This window comes from Hakea prostrata, chromosome 3, assembly GCF_041222555.1.
Source record: "Hakea prostrata isolate BN-2017 chromosome 3, UWA_Hpros_2, whole genome shotgun sequence".
NCBI lineage: Eukaryota > Viridiplantae > Streptophyta > Magnoliopsida > Proteales > Proteaceae > Hakea > Hakea prostrata.
The window spans coordinates 2,920,455-2,947,976 of NC_142602.1; the positions used below are offsets into that span (position 1 = coordinate 2,920,455).

At 37.2% G+C, this 27,522-nt stretch overlaps 2 protein-coding genes across 3 annotated transcripts; one reads left to right on the forward strand and one right to left on the reverse strand.

The window, feature by feature from the left end:
* Positions 1-380: 380 nt before the first annotated feature.
* On the reverse strand, positions 381-10,375 carry CPI1 (cyclopropyl isomerase). The gene is made up of 8 exons (XM_089148039.1): positions 10,104-10,375; positions 9,861-10,009; positions 7,459-7,542; positions 7,055-7,096; positions 4,691-4,801; positions 4,021-4,212; positions 1,774-1,871; positions 381-1,002 (listed from the first exon to the last, which is right to left on the reverse strand). Exons 1-8 carry the CDS (start codon positions 10,114-10,116, stop codon positions 828-830), a joined length of 864 nt encoding a protein of 287 aa, XP_089004165.1. The 5' UTR covers positions 10,117-10,375; the 3' UTR covers positions 381-827.
* A 6,367-nt stretch (positions 10,376-16,742) lies between these two features.
* LOC149020026 (ARM repeat superfamily protein) lies at positions 16,743-26,022 on the forward strand. Of its 2 annotated transcripts, none has more exons than XM_089148041.1 (6): positions 16,743-17,368; positions 17,812-17,897; positions 19,079-19,264; positions 21,073-21,180; positions 22,837-24,014; positions 25,079-26,022. In XM_089148041.1, exons 2-6 carry the CDS (start codon positions 17,847-17,849, stop codon positions 25,866-25,868), a joined length of 2,313 nt encoding a protein of 770 aa, XP_089004167.1. In that variant the 5' UTR covers positions 16,743-17,368; positions 17,812-17,846; the 3' UTR covers positions 25,869-26,022. The 2 variants fall into 2 exon arrangements, with proteins under 2 accessions (XP_089004167.1, XP_089004166.1); XM_089148040.1 differs by having other exon boundaries at positions 16,744-17,211.
* Positions 26,023-27,522: the final 1,500 nt, after the last annotated feature.

Sequence of the window (27,522 nt, forward strand, 5' to 3'; positions counted from 1 at the left end):
GGAAGTGAAGGATTAACCTTTAGTGCAAAGGTACTGACTACAATTGTAACATGAGATCATGGCTGGAGTAAAGTTACATAGGAAAATTACCCACCGGCTCTACTTGTGCAGAAACTTTCGACACCAGATTCTTCCTTTCTCAAACTATGCGATATTGGTTCGGGCGAATGCATGCAGCCTCACCTACCAACCATATCGCAAAGGAGAAAACACCCCTGCGCCAAATTTATCCTGGCACAAATCCATGTTTGACGATGGCAGGAGGCAAACACAAGCATTGGTTTACCACCTAGTACAACCATTCAATTCTTGCAGACAAGATTGCAGGAAGCATTTAACCAAATGTAAGGCTTATTTACTGGGAAGTCATCTGGATTAGTGAATAAATAAATCACCTGCAGAGCAGAACCTTCTATCATCCTTCCTGAAGGAAAGGGAAGTTCCACAAGATTTTCGTGCATGCCAAAATTCATTAAATAACGATGATGATCCAATACAAATGAAGAAGACATTAACATGTCCAACAACAGTTCGCCAAGTCACCAGTAGGTTATGAAGCAGACATTTCATTACAATGAACAGCTACTCAAATTAAGCATGTGAGATTGTGTTATTGAGTTAATGGTTGGACTCCATAAACTATGATGGCAACTTTTGTTTAGCATGTGATGAATGGTGTGAATTAGCATGAGAGCAAATTCAGTACAATTGCCAAGACACTTCAGCATCAGCCTCCCTTACTTCCCAACTCTTGCATCTCCAGCCGTTTGGCACTCAAATTAATCACTCTGTCATGCCACCTTGAGCACTCATGCTTCTGTAGCAAGTCACGAAAACCACACCAGTCCTGGTTCCATGCACTGCTTTGTCTCTAGAACTGGAACAATTGGTCCTAGAAAGATTCTCCACAAATCAAGTATTATTGTAACAAGCATTGCCGCACCCAATGCATCAACAGCCACTCTAGGAAGGTCCCACAAATCACCTGGTTTCTCATCAATCCTGGGGGTACACATGCAGATCTTATTTAAGAAAGAGAACTAGTACTTCTAAGGAATAGAGAAACAAAAAGTGACACTTTTTCCATATGTGGCTCAGCTATATTTTTTTATGTGTTTTGCTTATGTGGCATGGGAACAAATGCTGAGTTGTACACAACCAGAATCCATATTATTGGAAAATCCCTAGGCCCAATAAATAGCTAGAATTTGAACCACACCAAACAAAGTTAAATAATCCAAGAGAAATCCATAAATTGGATGGATCATTCTTCTAATCAATTCCTTATCTGCATTAAACATGAGCTAGCTTGAAATTAAGATGGCATGGTTCTGGTTTTCAAGTTTCAAGCGCAAGTGCCTTCTGTATTATCTTTGGATACAGGTAAGCAATTGCAAGGATAATATGCTGGTCATATGTCCTTTACCATTAATTGACAACGTTGAGGCATGATACCCCACCCAGATGGCTACCAAACATTATTTCTCCTGAAAATGGTCATATCTAACTAATATATGTTATAACTTGTCAGATTAAACATCCACAACATGGCCAACGCAGAGCTGTTCTAGTGGTTGAAACCAACACCTCTTGGTGAAGAGGTTGTGGGTTCGACTCTCGCTGAGGCATATTAATATCCCTATCCCCCGGCTTAATAAAGCCCCTTTGTACCCAAAAAAATTAAAAAAATCCACAACATGCATCATATACAAACTATTAAAGACTTATTTACAATCACCATATCCGAGTAAAGCAGCACAATCGAATTCTTACCTCAAGAACATCGGGAAGCTTACAATAAAATAAATTGCATAGAACAAAGATCCAACTTTGTACATTGATGCCTGGTCCACGAATGAGTAATAAGGGAACTGGAAGTGTTTGGAGGGGAAAAGAAACTCTATTAGTAAGCAACAAATATGATTCTCCAGTTTTCACTTAATAGAAAAGAACACCCCCCCCCCAGGGTTTTCAAAAAATTGGAATAGAATGGGTCAAATCCGAATTGGACTCAGCCGAGTCGCAATCACAATACCTGACTGCTTCTAGCTGAATTCAAATCGGCTGAGGTAGATTCTGCTTGTTAAAACCTCTCCTTCCCTCCACCCCCAAAAAAACAATATTAAACGAATAAGCAGGAAATAAACTACTGCCTCCTTAAATAAGGAAGCATATTCCTTTTTTATGGTAAAAGTCATTGAGTTTCAATCGTTGAAAAGCATGCCTGTGAAGAGGATGAAATCAAGGATGCAGTCTATTTAAGAGCATGAAATATGAATTCAGCCAATTCATCCTGGAATAAGAACATCGTAATTTTGTTAACCCAGGCTGATCAGGAGTGATGAAGTAAATGATATAACTTAACAGAAACCTGTAGGTTACCACTTTTTTTCTTCTTTTTTTTTTTTTTTTTGGGGGGGGGGGGGGGGGGCAGAATTAATTAAGTTAGCCGTCTGCAGACTGGCATTATTTTTATCAAATAGAAATCTTTTCTCAACTTGTTCTTCCCGATGAAGTGGCAAAACATCGATTTGGGGGTTTTGGTCTGTTTGGTTCCATTTTGAGGCTGCTAACTAGCATTTTGTCGCCTAGTTTTCATATGTTCGGTATCATTTCGAGACTGCTCACCCAAAGTATGTACCTAGTTCAGTTCTGTTTAGTTCCATTCTGGGGCTTCTAGCTTGCTATTTTTAGCAGTTTGCTCTGCTTGGTTCTGGATCTAACAGTGCTCATAGATTTCAAAGCTGCAACTTCAGTCTCTCCATCACAGCACATTTAGTCTCTATCTGCTTTAATTGAGCAATGAATCTGCTCTTGCCCTGAAGCACCTCCACCTATTAAAGGAAGGAAAAGCTGAACTTCGAGTTTCAGAGAGCTTTTCTGCTGGTCTATGTGCCCGGGACAAATGCTACTCTTCACCAGAGGATTCAGTTTGTTATAAGTCAATGAAGGATGGTTCCTGGGGATTGATTTGTGGAAATTGCTCCAATTGCAAACTGCAGCAGGTGGTTCCGTGGTTCTGGCATATTCAACTGACAGAGATCCAGTTTTCTTAATAAACATTCCCACTTTTTGATTCCTCTAGATTAGATACAATTTCATTACAGAAGAGTGCAATCCCTTTAAGACCTTCGGATTTTCCTCTCTCTACCTCAGAATCATCATCATCATCATATGAAGGTCTTCACCTTCCTGTTCACCTTGGAACCAATACCAGGCCTAGTATCCTTCCTGAGAGGCTTCTTTACCTTCTCTCCTTCTTCTTCCTCATCATCCCTGGCTTATCTCCTACATATCACCAAGGTCAGTATCACCTCCACTGGCTTGCTAGTCGCTATAATAATCAACTTCTTCCTCACCTTCAGCCAACTCTTCACACCTTAACCAGAATCTCAAATCCAATCAAATAGAACAGCACCCACTAAAAACATGAACTTAATACAAAACCTCAGAAAAAGAATAAAAGAGGATGTGGAAGAGAAGGAATAAGTTGAAGTCAAAAAAGCAGACGAGAAGGAAGGGGAATATCAGAGAGAGCTCTGCGGTGTACAAGGGACAACATGGAAGAAGAAATTTGAGGCAGGGTTTCCATTTGATAAGTTCGTGCAAAAAATGGTTTTCCAGAAACCACATCCATCACTGCAGAAGGACCTTGCCATGACTGTGGGTTTGTTGTGGTGGGGTGTATCTATCACCTTTTTATTGTAGATTTTCCTTCTGTAAAGATGAACAAGGTATGGGATGGAGTTCTTCTAATTATTGGAATGATGACATCATCAGCTAACTGCTTAAATGTAAATGATAGGAGGAATACAGTTGTAATTTTCTTTGAATAAACAGGGAATGTTTTTCAAATTTCTATACAGTTGTAATTTTCTTTGAATAAACAGGGAATGTTTTTCAAATTTCATAATAAGTGATAGTACTGTATGTAATTTTTTGCGACATCAGGGGTTTAAACATAATTTGCCCAAAGAAGATGATAACAGCAACAATCAAGATAGAAGGGTCAAGACATACATTGGATATAGCAAAAGTCTCCAGGAACGCTATGAAGTATGAAAAAGCTAAGATCCAAGCAGCCTTGATAACGAATTGAATTGACCCTGGTAAGTCAGCAATAGACTGTTGTAGCCTCCGTTGTGATATATTTGATGCAATGTGGTAAAATAAGAAGCAAACATGAGCAAGAAAAAATGTTGTATGCGGTACCTACACAGCATAAAGAACATGTGAAAAATCAGGGCTCTTTGTCGGTCAGGCAGGTAAGAAGCTCCTACCGAGAGAGTTGAAAGAATACATACAACGAAATGAAAAATGCATGCTAATGAAGTTCATCAGTGTATTAGACAACAACCCAACTTATCTTGATATATTTTTAAAATTTATTAAAAAAAATCAAAATAATGAAATCCCACTTCAAAAAACCGGTTCAAAATAATTTATTTTTTCTCAAAGACAAATAGAAGATCCAATGCTTGTTCAGGTCCATTAATCCCATGCAGAAACCTTTAAGAATGAGTTGAATCACAAAAGATTGTATCTCACTTGAAAATGAAGTAATCGATGAATGTTATAAAAATGAATTGAACTCCAACAAGAAAAAATTATATTCCAATTCCCAACTAAAAGAAAATTAGCAACATATGGTCTACTGCAGCGCAAATTGAAATTCATTGTTGTGACTAACGTTGTTCATCCGCCATGAAGGAAACGTGTATGAAGCTCCCAACACTGTGAAGAAGTAATGGGTCCAAAAGTAGTTCCCGACATAACTGAAGATCATGATCCAAAGACTAGCCTGCCACGAAAATCAATTTCTGTAAGTTCAAATCTCATAAAATAAATTTTCTAAAAATGAGAACAACAATGAAAATATATGAAACTTGTGGACACTCGTGACTGAACAAGGAAGCTACTTTTAATAGAAAGATTCCATCCATCCCACAAAGGCAGTTGACTATGGACTCTTCTTATGTCCCAAATTCTTTGTTCATTTGACCATTTAAAGCATTAAACTTTTCTCCATTTGCCGTGATAAACTATGCGTGTGTTAGAGTTGAAAAGGTAAATTAAATGAACAATGAGGATTGGAGGATGGTTCTTGTGCAAGATTAATGGGTAATGGCACACGAATTAAGAAGTGAGATGTGTCAGTATGAACAATATTTGTGTGACAAAGGAAGGAACTAGTGTCTAAGCCACCAGCCATAAAGATAAGAATAAGTAGAATTTCACTGAAAGTATATTCTCTATGCAACCAAGTACAATTGCCAAATTGTCCAAGAAGTAAGAACCCATGATTGTTCTCTGGAATAAGTCATGGATTACATATCAGTTTCTGGATATGGAACCACAGACCGCCACCATCCTGACACGACAAATAGTTTTTTGTTAAATCATAAAAGGGGAAGCTGAAATTGGAAGTGAAAATCATCCAATGATCCATGGGCTAGTCCACTGATGATGAAGGCATCCCTTTACAAGGGTTCAGCAACAGTTTTCAGCCTGCAGGTCAGCCTCATGACTACAAATTTAACCATGTGGTGCAAGATATGAAAATTGAAACCTGGGTTGTGCTCGGGTTTTGATGAACTAATCAGATGGGACAGCAAAATGTTCAGCACCCAAGGAGGTTAGGCTTGAGCTGCCTCCTAGCTGGAAAAAGATTAATCCTGATTTTACCTAAATTTTTAGAATCACTGGTTTTTCCTACCACGGGTAACTTTTACTTGCAACTTCCATAACTTTGATTTTGTTTACCCCTTAACATTGAACCTCAGTTTCTGTAAGTTTATTTAATCCCTTGTTTCACTTTACTTTGAGTAGCCCCTTCACTGGTGCAGACCAACAAGACTGCCAGCCTAGAACAAATCTGGTATAGTGAAGGATGAAGAGAAACTAAAGTTACCGTGGTAGCAAATTGAGAGGGGAAAAAATGTTACCGAGTGTGAAAAAGTGAACACAAGTGCTCACTGATTTTCTTGACAAACATGATGATGATAGACATGCTGATGATAGTTATGTGGAGATTTAGAAAATAGATGGCAGCCTAAAGTACCATCAGTTGCCTCACTTGGAGTCTCACCTAGGTACACTTGATAACTCGCAAGTAATCTCATAAGAGAAGAAAGCTTTGATAATTCTTGAATTGTTGTCCTTCTTGAAAGAAGCCCAACTTATTTATGGGCTAACCCACTAGACAACAAATTACTACAACGTCCATAACATTTACCCAACTACCACCTAGCTCACCTGACCTTTGACAATAAATTGAAAATAGGGCCTCTTTTACAAATTGCCACCAGCTAAGCACCTACTACCCATACATAACATTTGCTTACTTATAACAAAGTCTATCATTTGGGCTAGGATTGGACCTTTGTCAAGGGTCTAGGCCAACTCATTACTTGGGCTGGTCTTTAAACTTGGGTTGGATTGTGCCACTGTGGGCTTCAACTTGAACTGGGCCATAATTCAAGAATACTTCTTACTGAAGTATTGATTGGGCCTCTTAATGTAAGGCTGTGACTTGGATCAGCTGGATGCTCTGCATCATTCACCCTTGGGCTTCCATTCCTTCTCTACTACACCCTTATGTTGTTTCTACAAGAATAATGGGATAGTTCTGATGTAGACAAGAGTCAAGACCGTCCAGTTGGGCCAATCAAGCGCCAGAATACTTGATTTTGGCTCATGAGTCATGATGAGGTTCTGAGACCTTAGGCAACAACTGGGTCAGGTTTATTGATGTAAACAACCCCTTTCAATAAGCCTCATCACGCAAGGGATGCAACAAGTGCGAAGAAAATTAAAAAAGGTCTCCAAATCAAGATACTCAATAAACCATCTAAATATAAAGGTGCAAAAAAGTCACACCACTAGGAGATAAAGATTGTGACCAAATAATAAAATTGCACACCTAGGTGAAATTTTTAAGATAGAAAAAACAGATTCTCATAAGCAATAAGCCAGATAGCAAAACACCATTACCAGACATTGGATAGGCTTTCATGTTTGCAACATGTAACAACTTAACGTAGAGTTAACTTACCTTTACCCAATAACGATCCTTCCAACGCAAGCTTCTATCAGCCTACAAAAAACACAAACCAAATTATGAAACAGAAAGAAATAAGTAGGGCAGTTCCTTAATCCAACATCCCAATAAATAAACTACATATGCAATTAATGAAACCATGAAACTGTAGCTTTTATCATATAAGGTCGAATCCATGAAACTGTAATAAAATAAAATACAAAAAATAATGATGTATAGTGACAAGTCTTTTGAAATTAAGAATCCCATATTAACCTTATGGAACAAAACTTTCATACAATAGACCTCTTCAAAATGAAAGGCAAAATATATCAAGAAGAAAGCAACCATCCTGGAGAGAATACAAACTTCAAGTGGGAATGCAGTTACAGGAAAAGTAAAACAATTCAAAGAGTCACCTTTCCAACAATTAAAGTTGGTATCAAGATAGATGGAACTGCAGAAATCAGCCCTAAAAGGAAGTACTCTAGTTCAGAGAAGTTCTGCCAATTACAACAAAAGACATTTGTTAGAATCATCATCACTTAAACCAGAACATAGAGAGGGAAGATAATGTGATAAATCCGAGTTAACCAAAGAAGAGGCTAATGCTTAAATTGTCATTCTTAAGTCTAATTCTCTGTATGATTGTATATTTGTAACCAAGCAATTTCCATGAAGCTTATATTTATCATACCCACTCCAAAAGAAGAATTATGTCATGAATCAACTCATGCAAAACCAAACACCATTTGATAATGAAAGCAACATACAAGTGATTCAGCTTCCACATGCTGCACATAAGCAGTAAGCACTAACTTCTAAAAAACAGTTTAGATAAACATCAATAAAATAGGATATAACAAAACATCAGAAGACCTTAAAATGTCAACAGCAGCTTTCTAAGAATTCATCCCTTGAAGCTTCTCCCCTACAATGGGAGACCTGAATTTTTTATTGGGAAAAAGAAAAAAAAAGGAGCAACCAGAGTGGAGCTCTATCACCAAAGAAATGGTATGCAGCCTGAAATTAAGAGGTCAGAGATCCAAAAGTATATCAAACATACAAAAAAGATGTCAAGCAGGTATCTCTATGAAATCCTGATAATCAGTGCATGTAGCATAGATGACAGGCATGGACACTTAAGAGATCAGAGTTTCTTATGGAATGGGAGTAAGACAAAAAATGGAGCAACTCCTGTCCTTCATTAGGCATCAAGTGGAGGATGGCCCAAAAGAGAGGTTCTGGGAGAATGCATGGGCAGGTGACGTTCCCCTAGCTTAAGCATTTTCAAGGCAATATGGTTTGGCAATGCCATTTTCCCTCTGCAGCAAATACAAGGAAACACAGAATTTTCTACAGAAGAAATCTCGACTGGGAGATTAATGATTTGGATATCATATTGCAAACAAATTATAGCACTACTACGGATTATTCAGTTGAACATTGCAGTTTATGGAAGAGTCAAATGAATGGAATACTCTCTATGAACTGTCACGGCATCTTACAAGTCTCTTGGTGAATGTTGTCCTGACCAACGAGTACTAAATACATACAAGGCACTATTGACTTTGGTATAATTCACAAAGGAGGAGATTGCAAGATCCATGGGGTTATTTATGCTGATTGTGCAGGATCCTAACCTTGGTTCAGGATTCAGGAGCAAAAACATGGTGCAGTAAACAATAGCCCACTGCATGTTTGTCAACCACAGAAGCAAAGTATTGAAATAACAATGACAGCACGAGATGGTACATGGTTAGCAAGATCACTTAAAGAGCTTCACCACTCTGTAGACTACTTATCAGCTTGCATTATGCCAGTTAAAGTGCAATAAGGCTTGCTTTATGCCAGTTAAAGAGCTTCACCACTCTGTAGACTACTTATCAGCTTACATTATGCCAGTTAAAGTGCAATAAGGCTTGCACAAAACCTGTGTTCCATGCTAGAACAAAATACATTGAGGTGCAACAAAAATCCAGAAGGGAAAAAGTTCTGAACACAATCAAATTGGTACCAGTTCAAACGGATGACCAAGTGGCCATGTACTAGCCAAGGTACTCTGTTTAGTCTGTTATAGGCTTAGAGAACTATTGGGAGTGAAAGATAGAAGGTTGGCATTGAGGGGAACTGTTGAGATTTGCTGCCAACAGTCTTATTATGAAGGAGGATTGGACTGTTATGAAGAAGATTATCCACAATGGCTATGGAAGAACTAGTTTATACAAATCTCAAGCGATAACGGTCACTGAAGAGCTGATGTGTAGGAAGCTGAAGTATCACAACTAATGCATTGTAGTATTCTTACTTCGCTTTATAATATTGTTTATCTAAAACTCTATGAAATGTAAGCCTTTAGTTTTCCTTTTAGAAGATTGAATGATACTCTGGTTTCACTTTATCATCAACTACAAGATATTTGTTCCCTTTTACTTCTAAAGAGTAATTTATACAACACAAACGGATACTCAAACGGAAACAAGAGTGAAAAATCCACACACAAATACACTTTCTAATAACCCAATTCCCGGGTATTTCTCCTGTCTAAGGCAAAAGCAGGTATTAGAAATCGCAAACAAAGACTGAATACTCAGTTCAAAAAGGAACATTACACGCACGACATTAACAAAAATAGCCCAAACCCAAATTCCCATATCATTCACATTGAACAAAATTCAACTTGATTTAAAACGCAAAAGAAAATCAAATATTTCTCTATAGAGCAAGCGTCATAGATTTTTTATGAACAATTGAAGGTTTGCACACACAACTGTGAGAACGAAAGTCAGAATGTATTAAAAAAACCTGTCCCCTGACATACCTCGTATAATTTATAGGGAACAACGATCCCAAGGCAAAGAGTGATCCAAAAAGGAGTGTATAGAAGGATAAATATCTCTCCCCATCTCTTGCTAGGGTTGGAAGCAAACCAGGTGCTCGAAGAAGAAGAAGCCGGAACTGTTTCTACACCTGCACATTCACCAAACGATGCATCGAAATTCGCTTAGAAATCAAACCCTAAATAAACTCTTCAAACTCTTGTGAAACTGAATTGACCCATCACCTTTAGCACCCATTTGCTTCTTCCTTAATCTATCACCCGGAGGGATCTGGTGTTAATTGTTCTTGTTATTTTCCACTGACGTAGTGATTATCTTCCCTAGTTGTCCAAGTGTCAGTTCTCATGTACTTCTACACAATGCGCTGCGCTCGAAAGACTAGCCCTTCATCACTCCATGTCCGGCGACAACCTGTAATCTTAATTTAGAATTACGGAAATGGGAAACGACCAGGGAGAGCGAGTGTATTTCGATCTGGTTCAATAGATCTAATCTGAACCGTGAAACCTAACGGAACTGAGAATCTCAGCCGTACGTTACCAACGGGCGCGAAATTTAACGATTTTTATCACTTTAATAATGTCTGCAGTTCTGCTGCTCTGCATATACGTGCTTTTTATTTTTACTTACGATCAGAATAATGGCCGATCGTTATTCCGACGACCATTCTAGTGGATGAATTTTTAATTTAATATATAATATAATATAATACTTTTGGATCGGATCATTGTGCTCGAGATTTCATCTCGGTTTTCAAATACATGGATACGCTGCTGGTGGATTGGCCCTAAATGTGGATTTTTCTTGAGAAAAGCACGTGATTAGATGCTTTTAGGTTTTTCTGTACAAAAATAATCACTCAATGGATGAGTAGTAGGATGGCTAGGAACTTGTTTATTAGTGAAGAGCTATGTGTTCAACTCCTATCAGTAGCATATGTAATATCCCTATATATAAAAAGCACTTTTGTACCGAAAAACAAATAATCACTCAATGTTTATTTTTATAAAATTAGCCAAAATTTAATTTGCATTTACAAAACTAGTCAAAATATTGATTTTTCACATTTTTTGACATTTTTTACCCCTAAAACTGATAAAAAACACCTTTGTACTAAAAAACAAATAATCATTCAATGTTTATTTTTACAAAATTAGTCAAAATTGAATTTGCGTTTACAAAATATTGATTTTTACTTTTACCCCAAACGACGGAAAACACTAAAACATAGCTCCCTTGGCTCCCTGCGGGGGCGTCCGGGCCCTTTAATTAGTTTTGTAAAGTGAAACATTGAGTGGCTATTTTTGTAAGGAAAGGCTTTTAATTTTGGGGTATAAAATGTCTTAAAGAGGTTAAAAAATACTATTTTGATTAGTTTTGTAAATGCAAACTCAGTTTTAATGCAAATTTAGTTTGAATTGGGTAACCGTTGGATTACTTAAATGCCACATGGCACAATCCTAAAAGGGAATTGTAAAGAATTGCAGGAAAATAAATTACAGAGGATGTGAATCCGTTTTGGATAAACTCGTTTTAATGTTTCAATTTGAACCAATTTTATCATTTATGTTTCTATTATTTGGTAAAAACATTTTTTTTTATGTTCTATAAAATGTGTTATTTATAACACTTTTGGTCGATCCGTTCTTAAATAACAAAATAATAACCATTTTAACAAATGCCTCTAACCCGTTCTTTTATTCTCATATAACATAACAACAACACAACAATAACAACGATAAGCCTTATCCCAACTAAATGGGGTCGACTACATGGATTCTTGCATTTCAATTAGTTATGTTCGAGGCCATGCTAAATACAAGGCCTAAGCTATACATATAATTTATTACCATTTATCTTAAGGTTATTCTCATATAACATAATAGCGCAAAAAATAATTTTTAAGAATGTTACCAAACATGTCTTGTCTTAAGAGTGTATCAACCTGATATGAGACGAGATTTTAATAGTTGGATCCCAACTCTACGCCCATAGCCATTTTATACCACAAACTTCAAAAGTCAAGCCCAATGTTGCCTTTTTTTTTTAAGTTCACACAAATAGATTGGGCTTAGCCCAGGTCTCACAATATATACGACTTTCTACCCCAAAAAAAAAAAAAAAAAAAACTCAATATATATGCTAATGTTTCGAGAAAATATTTATCAATGGTTAGGGCTTTTTCCTTTTTTTTTTTTGATAAACAAATAAACAATAGAGAGGGTTCAAATCATCTCCTTGAGAAAGTCGAGGGACACATCACATAATGAATAGGCATCCCACCTCTGAAAGCTTTGAATGTGGAGTTTATCTTTCGTCTCTCCCTAGGATAGTAGATCCGAGTTATGTTACATATCTCAACATTTTATTAGCGCACATTTTCTCTAATTTTGTTGAAATGAACTCATACCCCATCCCACACTAGTTCACGTAGTGATTTTTTTTTTTTTTCCCGGGGGTCAAAACCTAGTGGTTTGTCACTACCGGTTGATGCTCTTGCTTACATGGCATATGTTTATCACTTTTGTTGTGTCATATTATTATATTATCATCATTTTCTTTTAATTAAGGTTTGTCCAAACTAGCTTACATGCACCTTTACTATATCACTTGTTTCATCCCTTGGCTAGTCACGAGCCCTTCATGGTATACGTTTCTGAACAAAAAATTATATTTTCACTCTGCTTATCAAAAATAATGTCATCCGAATAAGCTGATCAAACAGCTCTATTATCATGAACATTGAAGAAAAGAGACCAAGTGTGATTAATATCAATAACCACCACATTAATGTTTGTGGGGAGATAGAGAATATGATTTATGAGCATGTTGACCAATTATTGACTATCTTATTCAATCATAACAAAAGTCCTAAAAAAATGTTGTGTATGGAAAGAGATGTATGCTGGTTTAGTAAAAAACCTACATAAAATGAGGTATATTAGCTAAACAAGAGGCCATGGAGTCCTAGCAATTTTAGACTATAAGGAGCTATCCCCATTATGTAATCTCGCTAATTTTGTTGAAATGAACCATTGCCCCCACCCCACACTAGTTCGCCTAGTGGTGTTTTTTTTTGGGGGGATCAAAACCTAGCGGTTTGTCACTACCAGGTGATGAGTTTGTTTATATAACGTATATTTATCACTTTTGTTATGGTATGTTATTATATTATTTTTTAATATATAAATAAAGGTTCTACGATGCTAACTTACATGCACTTTCACTCTATTACTACATTACTTGTTTCATCCTTTCGCTACCCACGAGCCTTTCATGGCATATGTTTCTCAACAAAATTTTCCATTTTCACTTTATTTGTCGTATGCAAGGTCATCCGGATAAGATGATCAACATCACTATTGTCACTATACACCAAAAAGAGACTAAGGGTGATTAATATCAATAACCACCTCATCAATGCTTGTGGGAGAGAGAGAATGTGAGTTATGAACACCTTGACCAGTTATTGACGGTCAGATTCAACCATAAAAAATATCCTATATTGTGTATGGGATAAGAAATATATTGGTTTAGTATCTCTTATCTTAACAAAAGAGGCCCACGGAGTCCTAGCAATTTGGAATATGAGAAGGGATCCCATTATGTAATGGCAAATATTTTATTGTCTAATTAAAATTATCAAATGAATTCAAAATGGTAATTTCACTCCATATGTATGATCGTAACACAGAATCTTCAGCAAAGATTTGTTTTCGATATGTAATTACAAATTTAGAACACTTATTAATAAGAAAAGGATGAAAATATTACTAATATAGTACCCACGATATATTATATGACTCACATGAAAATGAAAAAAAAAAATGTTATTATGTGGCAAATAACCCCCTCAGCCATATTTATTTATTTATTTAAATTACATAAAATAAAAAATCAAAGATATTAAGTATTTATTTGACAAAATCTACTAAATCTCTCAGTTTATACCGAACTCATCTATTCTAGTGGGTTTACCTATTTCATAAATGCAACACATGTCAGAACCAACGGGGGGGGGGGGGGGGATTGGGGGGGGGGGGGGGGGGGGGGGTGCCCCCCCCCTCTTACGCCGCAACCCGCCCACCATTAAATAAATTATAACTAAAGTTGTACCTCGGAATAATTGCACATTGGCCCATTAAAATTTGAAGTACATGGTGCTTATAATAATAATTAATCTCAATAACTCGAACTTCTTAATCACAAGTGACCCTGCATGCTAAGACTCAAGAATATTAGTTTAGATTCCAATGAAAAGATCCAGCGAAGTCTCCATTTGACCCTAAAACGACCTTTTTTTGTTTCAAAATATTGTTCCCCGAGACCAAGTCCAGTAGCACAATAATAGCTGTCGGTTTACGTGTCACGTCAGAGTGGGGGCCACAAGCAACAGCACAACCTAGCCACGTACTTCAAATTTTAAATTACATAAATACCCGCCTAAAATATTTAAGTTGCATAAATATCCCCACCGTTGGGGTTAAAAAAATAATAATAAAAATTTCCCACCGAAAAATATCACACATCAAAGGATTCAAAGCTGCGTGTTTATAGCTTCTCTTTACTCAACATGTCTCAGAAATATCATTTTCTGTCGGGTTGCATACTACACGTGTCAAAATCTAACTGATGGCCACTGAGAAAACCAAATCAATATAGATAGTCAAAAGAACACTTTGCAACGTGGCTACTGGCTGCGTACCCTTATTTCTCGTGAAAAGACATTTAAGAACTAATAATAATTGCAAAAGTTTACCAGAAAAAATTGAAAATTTTTTTTTTTGGGTAATTTAAAAACAGTATGAGATGCTATCGAATCTAAAAAGGGAATCAACCGTTTGTATTGGCTTGAATTGCACCTGCAATGAAGTAAATAAGCGTTAAAAACGTCGATCATCATGGATGGGAGAAACACCTTCAACATCCAAGTTAGATTCTTGTTTTTTGGTAACGACATCCAAGTTAGGTTTAGTTGCAACTGTAAGAGAGTTATATTGCAATATAAAGGGAGGTATATTTATATCTCTTTGGCAATGACGGAGGTGCCTTAATGCATGTGTCTTAGTCAGCAATAGATATTTATAGAACTTTTGTCCACATAGGGTGAAATATGATGACTATGAAAGATGATGACTATGAAAGGTAGATGCAAGTGAGTATGTGTTTGATGTATGTCCATTCCTTTTAACTTCGAATGTGTTAATCGGCTCCATACATGTTGGTGTGCATATGTAACTGATCTGCCCTACTCAAGCCGATCCGGGTTGATGGGAGACATAAATGTTAGTTAGTCTGATGATCCCTCGTTGAGAGTATGCGAACTGGAACTAGACTTGTATGAATTGACTTAATAGCATCCATAACAAATGAGACAGTTGTTATCTATTATGGAATTCGACAGGCACATTCATTGTTGTCTATGCTACACCTTGACAAGTGTTTTTAGCAACAACTATTTCAATAGAAGTAGTTAGGGACGGATTAAAGGTGGTTCAGTCCTTTCAAGTTTCAAAAATAGTTGTTCACTAAGATTGCCAAAATCTCATTTTAGCTATTAAGAGTGAAAACAACAGGGAAATGAATTTCTTATAGCTTGATTTAGAAAGTCAAGGGCATGGAAGTAAACATGGAACAACAATTTGATTACATAGTCTTTAAATATATTCATAGAACTCAAAATAGTTATGCTCATTGCATAGTCATGGGTGCTAAAGAATTTTGATGGAATATTCTACCTCTTTTTGTTTCAAATAACAAGTATTTTTTTAATTTATTGAGGCTCTCCCACCAAGGAGAATGTGAAAAAGAAAAAGTAGCTCTGGTTATTACTTTCTCGCATCAAAGACATCCCTGGTTCCCTTACTTAGGATGTTTTGGTAATTTTTATAAATTTCAGAACCTAGAGGTGAAAGTCTTTAAATTTGATAAATAAAAAATCCCGTTGAAAGCCACATGTACCCTTAGAAATCAAAAGAGCCCTACATGCATCCGTGACTTACGGATCTTAGTTCTAAAGTTAATTGTTATGGCTGGAATAATGACACGTTGTAACATAAGTTGGTTTTTTTTCTTTTTTCTAAAAGTTTGGCAAATTGCTACGTAATTTGTTGTAATTAAATAGATTACCTTGTTAATTAAATCGATTACCTATTTCTACCCAAAAAAAAATAGATTACCTTATTCAGTGCTATGCATGGAGGCATGTACCAGACTCAAGGTACATCACATTAACAACTTCTAATTTGTTGATAAAAAAAAAACTTCTAATTTGATTTTTTTTTTGATAAAATTTTGATTTGGCAAAATTGGATAATTACAATTTTAGGTCATGCAATTAAGGTATTAATTACCTACTATTTTACTGGTAAAGTTAATTTATCTACTTATTGGAATATAGAAAAATTTGGTGCTTTTATATTTTATTTATAAATTGTATATTTTATGATATTGTTTATTTGAAGGAAAATTTTGAATCAGTGTCTTAAACATAACTTAAATTATATTAAAAAAATAATTTTATTTTATTTTAATGGAGTTCAACACTACTGAATTAATTACTTGATTATTGTTGGTAAGGACATTGTGTCTGAGTCATCTCCTTGTCTTTATTTGTTTTAAAGGAGTTGAACCATGTAAACATGAATCCCTTCTAAAGAGGATCGTGTTTATTGCGTGTAAGAACAGTTTAACCTAATTTAAATTAGAAAACAAAAAAATATATAATTGTATTGACTAAAAACAAATTAATAAGGGTACAATAGTCCTTTTTGAAGTTTTTAAGGGATTAACTACTAACTGACAACCGCGAAGGTCGGCAATTGTCGGCCGATCATCTGGGAGGCAAAAGCGGGCAAGAATTCCAATCCCGCCCAATCCAGTATTAGTCATCGCGTACGATTCAAGATTTGTTTCGAAGAAAAAAATCAAAATTAATAAAAAATTTGATGAAACTAGTAAGAGAGATATTGATTTAGAATCTTAGATTTCGCCATATCTTTTAATATATATTTAGTTCTTACAGAAAAAGCAAAAATTAGTTTCTCCAATCATGTCTCAGTAACAAATCTTCCATTTTATTATTTCATTTGCATTTCTCCTGAGTCCTTGCTCCAGAAAAAAAAAAACAGCCTAGCGTACCTTTGTTTCCGCCAACTTCGATTAATTCGTTCAGCGAAACTGCAGATCGGAATCCCCGTTAACGACTACAGGATTTCAATCGGAATGAGATGGAAAACAGATAATGGTTGAAGCCCTAATTGTTCGTATTTGTTCGTTGAGATCTGTCAATTACCTGAGATGAAACCTCCTTGGAAAATCATGTATTTGTTGGTATGCTTCCGAAATATGCATTCTATTGCTCTGCTTTCATTCCCGTGCTCATGTCATTTCTAGTTCTTCTTCCGAGGGCTCTCTTGTGTAGTGTTGCTCTTGTTTCTCTGGTAGTATTCAACTAGCAGTCAACTGTTCTTTCCCCCCATTATTGAAGGTTTGGGTTCTTGTTTTTTTTTTTGCCTTTTAATGTTCTTCCTGAAATTCGTTAATTTGAAAGAAATCGCATTTCATTGTTATGTTTTAGATAAATCCCAGCCACTGTCATATCGTAATCTCTGCATCTTTTTGTTATATTTGGGATCTCGATGCAGATAGTACATTTTCCTGGAAACCCAGAATGTTATATGAAATGTTGGATTCGAGATGTATGTATTGGAGGTATCTGATGCAGTGATCCAATTAACCCTAATGCGTCATCCAATTATAATTGGAGATGCTGAATAAAGTGATAAGAAATCATTAGACTTAAAATTTTTGTTTCCTAATTGAATTTACAGTGCTATGGAGTCTGCCTGGCTTCTGAAAATAGTGTTGGTGGAAGTTTTTAAAATTTTCTTGCAAGTCATTAATTTTGATTCTCGTTCCCTTTCTGAGCAGAAATAAAGTTGTGAATGCATCATTGATCAGGAATTATGGATGTTGCTGAGGTTGAAGAAAGTGTTTTTGCTGCTGGCGATGCCAAGGTATAGATTTCTCGTCAAAGGGAAACTTGTTCTGCGATTTAACTTTATGTAATCATCATTAGCTTGTTTACTATGTGGAGGCGTTTCCTGTGTCTTGGGCTCATTTAATAACATAAATGTCCATATATCTTACCTGTTTCGGTTATCCAGGATTTACATTATATCAAAGACTTTTAAAATGATACAAAAGCTTGTTTGTTGATTAAATATGAAAGACAGAGCAATGGTACCTCTAGTTAACTTTCTTGTTGACCATTGTTTATCTTTAGGGTTTTATAATATGTTTATTAAGGGTGGCCTTGTTTAATGGACTAGCAGGAGTAAATGGAATGAGTGTTTCACAAAACTAATTAGAACCAGTGTTGCACCCGTGGCAGTGTGATGGTGTCTTCTGACTGTTGATATTGAAGGGAATATACGAGTCATTGATTTCATTAAGGAAACTGGGGTTTTCTCTGTGTTCTCCTGTTGTTTTTTTGCAGCTCCACTCTCTGGCGAGTTTTTCCTGGGGATATATTTCAGTCCAGCAATAAACTGGCATCCGCTTCCAATACATTGTCTGACAGTTTTCTTTCGCCCTAAATGTTTTTATTTTTTAAAGGGGTAGAGTAATCTTTAACAAGAGATACATGATAACCAAAACTGATTATAAGGATTAAGGTATATTTTTTTATAGTTTCGGATTCATGGTTCTTATTTCATGAGTTAATGATGGTTTTCCAATGAGGGTTCACGTTCCCCTGGGTGCAATAGGTGTTAATAATCTTGAGCTTTAAGGTTCATTGATTAAGTTTTATGGTTAATGATTTAGGGTCTTTTACTTGTGGCTTCAGTGAAGTTGGTCTTCTTTTCGATTATCAGTGACTTCTCCATCCTCTTTGCATTTTCTTACTAGGGAAGGCATAGGCTAATAGTCTTTGGTGGTGAGATCATTGGTTCTGATGTAACTGCGGAATAAATCAATGTACTAGGAATCATTTGAAGCTGTTTGAAAACTTCTTATTTTAAAAGAGAAGTTGACAAATTCATACTTCCTACAATTGTATAGAGTAACATTGGAATTATAGCACTTTCAACTATTCCATAATTTACTTATCATAAGACTCAGAACATGCATTTTCAGAGAGATATTGCTTTTAATTGAATCAGGTTGATGATTTTAAAATCTGTGATACATGCAGTTACATGGAGGAATGTGCCGAAAACTTTCTGCAATTCTTTGCAAGGTATTGGAATTTTTTCCTGAAATAGAGGCAGCAAGGCCCAGGAGCAAGTCAGGCATCCAGGCCTTATGTTCGTTACATGTTTCACTTGAGAAAGTGAAGAATCTTCTTCAGCATTGCTCAGGATGCAGTAAACTTTACCTGGTAAAATTTCTGCCATTGTATATAGCTATCTTCATGTTAGTAATCATTTCGGTCAATACTTTCACTCATGCTTTCGTTATGTCTACTATTTTGATGGCTAGCATCTTCCATTTTTTCTCACTTGAGCTTCTGTTCTCCAATTAGTTTGTGATTTAAAATGAGGTTTTGAACGTTAGGTAACAAGTTTGCTCCTGTTGTAATGGGGAAATTTTTTTTTTCCCGTCTGCTTTTCTGCCATCAGTTTTGTCTATACTGACAAACATATTTATGTTGGTGCTAGTGTTCTGCTGATAACTAATCTTTATAGAAAACTTTCTTACTCTTTTTTTTCTTTCCCCTTATTTAATTATTAAATAAGTTATTTCTTTTAAACTTTTTCTGCGTCCTTGCACTCATGAGGTAGGACAGCTTGGATTCATTTGACACACACGGTCACTGGTGAAACGCAAGGTTCTAAATACAGTTTCAAACCTTATCAAATCCTAGATACTTCAGGTTTTGACCAAAACCTAGTCTAAATGCTGGATCTTCTTTTTTTTTTTTTTTGGGGGGGGGAGGGAGGGGGGCAAAATTGAAATGCAGGTTTCAACGCCCATAAATGGTGTTGTCCTTTTAATGTTGTCTGTTTTAACATTTTAGCATGAATTGATTTATTCAAAGGCCATCCACCTAAAACTGTGGTTTGGAACCCAGTTTGTGCACTGAATTTTCAGTATACTAGCCTATTTTAAACAATAATATGTGCATATAACTTAGCTAACAGAAATGTATAAATATAATTAAATCAATTAAACATATATTAAGTTAGGCACATAAGGAATACAACACTTACTACTCAATTCCACATAGAGTTTTTTTGGTGGGTCTGTTCTACCAGCTGTGTCTGACTGAACAATTTGTAGTGTTCCTCTGGATGCAGCACATAGTCGTCCCATGAAATATTTTGGTCCTAGATCTACTCCATGAAAACCCACCTATAATTACCATTATCAATGTTCCAAAGGTATAACAATCAAGGGGATGACTATGGGCCAATAAACTGGAACTGGGTGGAGCTGCCACAAATAATGAGGACTATATATGAAGATGACACTAACACCGGACCCACCTCATACTCTTGAGTTGGGAATGAAGAAGAAGACTCACCATAGGCACCCTCATAGCCACCATACATTTAGGGGAAAAAAACCGACTCATGAAGCTATCTATCTAACGTGTAAAAAGTTGAATTGGAACTCTGATGTCTGTATGTTAGTTCTTCAAAAAATTAGATTGGGGAAAAAAAACCATTACCTTCAAGTTCTAGTGACAAATTCAAATTGTAGAAGGGTTGAAATGTGTCTGTGAGTGCAGGGGAGTGGTGATCAATGAAGTGATCTGGGGGGAATATCATAGTTCTTGGCCAAATCCTCCTGGCCGGTGTCGACACTTGCACCACCTCAAGCTGTTGGTTGAAACTTGTTGAAATAAACAGGTCTGGATGTACTTAGTGAATGTATAAGCCAAAAAGGTAATGGCTTGGGCTGCTTGGCAATGTTTGGTTTTGGTGAACATGGTTGAAACCTGAATCAATCCTGTTTTAACCCAAGGTTTTCTCTTGGGCGGGCTTGAAACTGAGATAGCTCAGTTGAGACTAAGAACTGTGTTGAAATGGAGATATATTTTGTTTTATAAATGGACGAACTTATCTGCTTTCAATTGCACCTTTTAAGGGAAAGTAGTTTGTCTTTTCCTGGGTAGAAACAACTTAGATCAGTTTGAACATCTATTGTGAATGTTTCATGAATTTCATCTATTTTATTGCACAGGCTATAACAGGGGACTCTGTTCAGTTAAAATTTGAGAAGGTAAGGGGTGCTCTTGCTGATTGTCTCCGGCGTGTTGAAGACATTGTCCCGCAATCAATTGGTTCCCAGGTAATTATCCTTCCTTACATTTATAAGTCAGTTCGAGTTACTTGTTGTTTATTTAGGCTGAAAGCAGTTTGGTTTTGTACATGGATTGTACTTTCAGCTTCATGTCATTGTGCTTGATTGCTAGGGGATATGCAACGATAGTATTAAATATTTGGAAGGTCATTTTGGCAAGACCGGATTTTAAACCAAATTTTGCCAGAGCACTGTACTTCTTTTTTATGAGTTTTGCTTGGCTATTTGGGGTGTAAATTGCTTTAGTAATCATACTTTCGATAAGATGCATTTTTCCAGAGAGAATGTTCTGAAAATTGCAATTTTCAGTTTCAACTTAGCACATCCTTTGGACCTCGCCTAAATATCAATAGAGTGGGATTTCGAACTATGGGTGAAACTCAGGCAGGCTAGGTTATGCACTTAATGACTAATGACTTTGAATTCGGTTGAGCCTAAGGCTTAGCTTGGTGAAATTGAAAGTTGAGCCCAAAGTTGCCAAGGTTGACCCTACTGATGCTAAATATTCTGTGGTTCAAATAGTATGTCAAGAATTTATGATGGATTGGTTTAGTTCTATGTGCCTTCTCTGAGAAAGATGGCCTTTTATAGGACTGCAGACAAGGAGTTAGAGTGTAGAGCAAGTCGGCCATGCCATAAGGAGCCAAGAGAGCCAATTTTGTTTGGGTGGACGCTCATCCTTTTTGTCTTTCTTTTGTTGGGGGTGGGAGAAAAGAATATCCCTTCTATTGAGAGGGATCTTGTGTCAGTAGACTAAGATAGGTCAATAGTGATTCTATCCCAGCCTGAGTGGTAACAAGGGGAGCCCTGCTCAGTTGACAAAGGCTGGTAGCACGTAGTGATCTGCTCATCCTGAAAACAAGAAAGACTAGCTTTACTTGAATCATTAGAAGATGTACGTGAACCAACAAAGCCATTAAGAAAGAGGACATATTGCCTTATTTGGCAGTCGATGACTGCTTTTTTCAGGTCTTGTGAGTGACCTAATAGAGGGGCATCAATCAACGTGTTTTGTCATGAGAATCTCTCTTTTAGTTGGGGTGGCTTCTGAAATTATACCAGCTCTGGTTCCATTTGTGTATTTGGGCCTGGAGATGCTTCTTGTCTCAGAAGGGATAGTAAATTCTCCATGTCATCTCCTTTAGAGGATGATATGCATGTGTCTACGAAATCCTAGGGAACTTATCCTCCTTAGTAATGCAAAATTGTGTCTTTTTTTTTCTTCTTCTGGAGCTGGTGCAGAAAGAAAAGTAGAAAGAAGGAAAAAGAAGGGGGAGATGAGGGAGATAGCCATGGTGAAGTTATCTGCTGTAGATTATGGTCCTAGCCTTTGGCTGACTGCCTGATTTAACACCATATGTTGTTCTCTTGAATATCTGAAGCTCAATCATAGTGAAGAACAATTGCTTTTCTTTTCATTTTTTTCAAGGATTTTCATGTTTGCAACCTTTCTGCAATTGATGTTAATTTTCCTTTTTCTTGTCTTGGGACTGGGTCCAGTTTTCTATTATTTATTCCTTTTTATAGATGAGGGAATGCCTTTAGAATCAGATTATTTACAGTCTTCTTTTTTTGTTGTTAAATGTAGCCAAAGAATAGAGTCATTGAATTAACTTTAAGTCTCTCTGGATCATATCCTTTCAGATTTCAGACGTTGTCACTGTACTTGAAGAGACCGCATTCTCTGTCGATTCATTAGAGAAGCAAATTGGTGATGAACTGATTACATTGCTTCAGCAGGAGAGAAAATTTTACAGCAATTGTAATGACAATAATGAGCTTGAAATCTTTCACCAAGCTGCATCTAAGCTTGGCATTACATCTTCAAGGACAGCCCTCACAGAGAGAAGAGCTCTCAAGAAGCTCATTGAAAGAGCACGAGCTGAGGAAGACAAGCGGAAGGAATCCATTGTCGCTTACCTCTTACATCTTATGAGGAAGTACTCCAAGCTGTTCAGAAATGAGTTCTCAGATGATAATGATTCTCAGGGATCAGGGCCATGTTCCCCGACTGTCCAGGGTTCCTTAGAGGATGGCATTGGGGCTTTGGGTAATGGCCGGGCCTTTGATCGACAGTTCTCGAGACTTAGTTCCTTCAATTTTAAGTCAAATATTCGGACGTCTGGGCAAATGCCAGTGCCACCTGAAGAGTTGAGATGTCCGATATCATTGCAACTCATGTATAACCCAGTAATTATATCATCTGGGCAGACATATGAGCGGATCTGCATTGAGAAATGGCTTAGTGATGGGCACAGAACTTGCCCCAAGACTCAGCAGCAGCTTTCTCATGTTTCTTTAACTCCAAATTACAGTGTTAAGGGTCTTGTTGCTAGTTGGTGCGAACATAATGGGGTCCCTGTTCCTGATGGGCCCCCAGAGTCTCTTGATCTTAACTACTGGAGGCTGGCATTATCTGAATCAGAATATGCAAATTCAAAGTCCATGGAGAGTGTTAGCTCCTGCAAGTTGAAAGGTGTTAAAGTGGTACCTCTGGAAGAGTGTGCTGTTGATGAACGGGAAAGACAAGAAGTGGAAAATGTATCTTGCCCAGAAGAAGATGATGACACTGACATTGCTCAAAGGTACCACAGCTTACTGGCCATATTGGATGGAAAAGGAGACACAAAGAGTCAATACAAAGTAGTGGAACAAGTACGTATACTGCTGAAGGATGATGAAGAAGCCAGGATTTGTATGGGAGCCAATGGTTTTGTTGAGGCTCTGGTGAAGTTTCTAGAGGCAGCTGTCTGTCAGGGTAATGAGAAGGCACAGGAGGTTGGAGCTATGGCTCTCTTCAATCTAGCTGTTAACAATAACAGGTTTGTTTGTTACCTTCTGTAGGTTTTTTAAAACTTTTTTTTCCGTCATTGTTTCATTAAAACAGTGCCAAATATTATGCACCTTTCTTTCTTTTGCTGATTTTTACTTCCTAAAGTAATGTATCTTGGTATATTTTTTGGATGAATCACTTACCTTGGTATTCGCTCTTCAACTACAAAGAAATACCATGTTTCATCTGTAAATTCTTTTCCAAGTTAATGTATCAGTAGCCATGCTGTGAGGCTACTGCCTCATTGTTACAATGAAAAAGATAAATCCCTTACTCCTGATGGCTATTTTAATATTGATAATTGCAGTAGCTTTGTCCTGAACTTTAAGGCCAACTAATTTAGCTGGTGGCTGCTAATGGTTAGTTCCTTGTCAGTGTCCAGTCATGGAGGCTGCTATTTTCATTAAAACATGTAGTAGTGGCTGTAGCGTATTACTAGAACTGGACCTACAGTGAATGTTTATAAGTGAATACCTCAGGATGGAAGGAATTGAATAACCCACATTCAGCCTCTCTTCCAGAGCTGTGCCAAACATAAATGTGTTTGAGATCCAGTGAGCAGATATTCTAGGTTGGAACTTTGACGTGTTATCTCCCATTCCTTGTTCATATGCTAATTAATCTTCCACCAAAAAGAATGTCATAGATCATTTAACCAGATCAGTGATTGCATCAAATTTTGTGGCTTAGGATGTCTCCTTGGTAGGATGCATATTTTTTTTCCCTATATTTGGTGCCAATCCTCTTAAGTTGATGCGACCCTTAGCATTGTTAGTGGTAAAGCAGTCTGTTCATAATATCATGTTGCATATCAAGTGGACCTCTACACAGCTAAGAAAATTTCTGTGTTAATTTATTATTCTTTGAAAGGGGAAACAAATAACAATACACTCTTTCTAACTTTTTTTTTGTGTGTGTTTTGTTTTGTTTTGTTTTTTTCTTTGGGGGGGGGGGGGGTTGTTAACAGTTATTTGTCCAAATTTTTTGAGTTGAATGATTCGTGTGTCACCAACACGCAGAGTGGGTATTTATTTGTTTATTTATTCTTTACAGGAACAAGGAAATGATGCTATCTGCTGGAGTAATTCCATTGCTGGAAGAAATGATCCTCACATCACAGGGATACAAGTCTGCAACAGCTCTCTACCTGAACCTCTCATGCCTTGAGGAAGCGAAACCTATCATTGGTTCATGTCAAGCCATTCCCTTCTTGGTCCATCTCCTCCGAAATGAATCGGAAGCCCAGTGCAAGCTTGATGCCCTCCATTGCCTCTACAATCTGTCCACTTATCCCACAAACATTCCCATACTCCTCTCAGCTGGCATCATTGAAGGGCTTAAAGCTCTCTTTGAGGACACTCCAGATCGCACATGGACTGAAAAATCAATTTCTGTCCTTATAAATTTGGTCTCAAATAGTTCAGGAAAGAGAGAGATTGCATCAACCCCAGGCCTCATTAGTGCACTTTCTGCCGTACTAGATATGGGTGAGGCCTTTGAACAAGAGCAGGCTGTCTCTTGCATTTTGATTTTGTGTACTGGGGATGAAAAATGCTGTGAATTGGTTCTACAAGAAGGTGTCATACCTGCATTGGTTTCAATCTCAGTCAATGGAACAGCAAGAGGGAAAGACAAGGCACAGAAACTTTTGATGCTGTTCAGGGAGCAACGTCAGCGAGATCCATTACCCATTCAGAAAGAGCAGCCGCCTCAGGATACTATGGTTCAACTTCCACTTCAGGTTCCAGAGGCAAAGCCACTATGTAAATCTACATCTAGAAAGGTGGGTAAGGCTTGGGCCTCGCTATGGAAGAGCAAGAACTATTCGGTGTCCCAGTGTTAGACCTGCTTTTAACAAGCCTGTGTATGTGTATATTTCTGTTGTCTTCTTTTAGCCTTTTTAGCCCCTCCATTTTTCTGTCTGGAGGGTTTTATTTTCAGAGAAGAGTTTGTCCTTTACCGATGCTGGAATGGAACGAGTTACTCAGTCTTTACCATTTGTGGGGTGTTTACCCAAAAAAGGGAAAATCATTTGAGGGGTGATGGGATAGAGAATACCCTAGATAAGCCAATTGGCCAAACTTTGTCTCAGGCTTGGTGGGTTTTGGATGACGGCTCCAGCGTTACTTGATGAGGAATGAGATGCTACAGGGGACCAATGCAACCATGGGTTTGAGTTTGTTCATTGAGAAATGGAAGGAAGTTCTAGTCATTTCACTTTCTTTTTTTTTTTGTTTTGTTTTGTTTTGTGGGTAGCATAATGGGGTTTGTGATATTGGGAGGATGTTTGATTTAGGGCTGTATAGAAATGGAAAATATAATTTATCTTTTTTTGGTAATCAACTTCATTCAAAGCAAGTCTGGAAGAAGAGCTGAGCAAAGCGCAAGAAACCAATTTGTAGAATACGGCGAATAACTCAGGCCTGTAACTGGGAATGCCTTCGGTGCTAAAAGATTAGCTACAATATTTGATCCTCTAGGGATAAAATTTAATCTAAAGCTTAAGAACTTGGTGGGAAAGATGCTTAATATCCTCCACAATAGGCAAGATCCAATTTGGGCAGGGGATTTTACATCTAAGATGGAGTTAACCAATTGTTGACAATTGAATTCTACTTCAATGTAGTCGATGCAGTTTGCCAAAGCCTGTAACAAACCTGCTCTCAATGCAGGCGCTTCTCCTTCAAGTGCTGAGTTGAATGTCCTTGGGATTGAAACTGCTTCCATTGGTTTCCCTTCTCTGTCTTTGAAAATAATCCCCATCACTCCTTTGTTATTGGGCTTCCATGCAGCATCGACGTTGAGCTTTACATAAGGATCAATAGGGCACCTCCAGGCTCCAATCATTTCCCTTGTTATGCAGCAGATGTACCTCTGTTGTTTCTACAAATTCTGGTTTTTTTCACGAGTCTCCCAGAATTCTGCAAAAGCAAATCCAGCAGCATGGATAACTTCAATTAGATTCCATCTCTTCTCCTCAACAACTCTCCCATTCCTAGCTTTCCATAGAGCCCACAAAACGAAGATTCCATCTCTTCTCCCCAACAACTCTCTCATTCCTAGCTTTCCATAGAGCCCACAAAACGAAGGAGGCCAGGCTTTTGACGCTTTCCCTCTCAGATACATTCAAATATTTTAGATGTTTCCATTCCAGAAGCCGTTCGGCCATGCTTGCATGCCGTCTCTCTATCCTTCTACATGAAACAGGGCATCCAAACCATATTGCTCGAGCAAAATTACAGTGAAGAAGACAATGAGTAATCATCTCTTCCTCTTGACCACACTCCCGGCATATGACGTCCAACTTCTCCCCTCTCTTAGAGTAATTCTTTTGAGGTTGCCAGGCTTTCATTACAAGCTCGCCAAAGGAAATTCTTAATTTTGATTACATCCTACACCTCCAAATCTCATCTCAATTTGCTGAAGTCAATTTCTCCCAAGAATGTCTTTTAGACTTTTCTTTTTTTTGGAAGAGAACAAAGTGTTTTGGACGTTGA

What these genes read in the sequence shown, in the direction of transcription:
- CPI1 (XM_089148039.1), bottom strand. An exon ending in AGGATCGTTATTGGGTAAAG is followed by an intron (nt 4,802 to 7,054) that starts GTAAGTTAACTC and finishes TTTTCGTGGCAG; the next exon opens with GCTAGTCTTTGGATCATGAT. An exon ending in CTTCATGGCGGATGAACAAC is followed by an intron (nt 4,213 to 4,690) that starts GTTAGTCACAAC and finishes TATGCTGTGTAG; the next exon opens with GTACCGCATACAACATTTTT.
- LOC149020026 (XM_089148041.1), top strand. Translation starts at nt 17,847, where the DNA reads ATGGATGTTGCTGAGGTTGAAGAAAGTGTTTTTGCTGCTGGCGATGCC. An exon ending in TTGCTGCTGGCGATGCCAAG is followed by an intron (nt 17,898 to 19,078) that starts GTATAGATTTCT and finishes TGATACATGCAG; the next exon opens with TTACATGGAGGAATGTGCCG. An exon ending in CGCAATCAATTGGTTCCCAG is followed by an intron (nt 21,181 to 22,836) that starts GTAATTATCCTT and finishes ATATCCTTTCAG; the next exon opens with ATTTCAGACGTTGTCACTGT.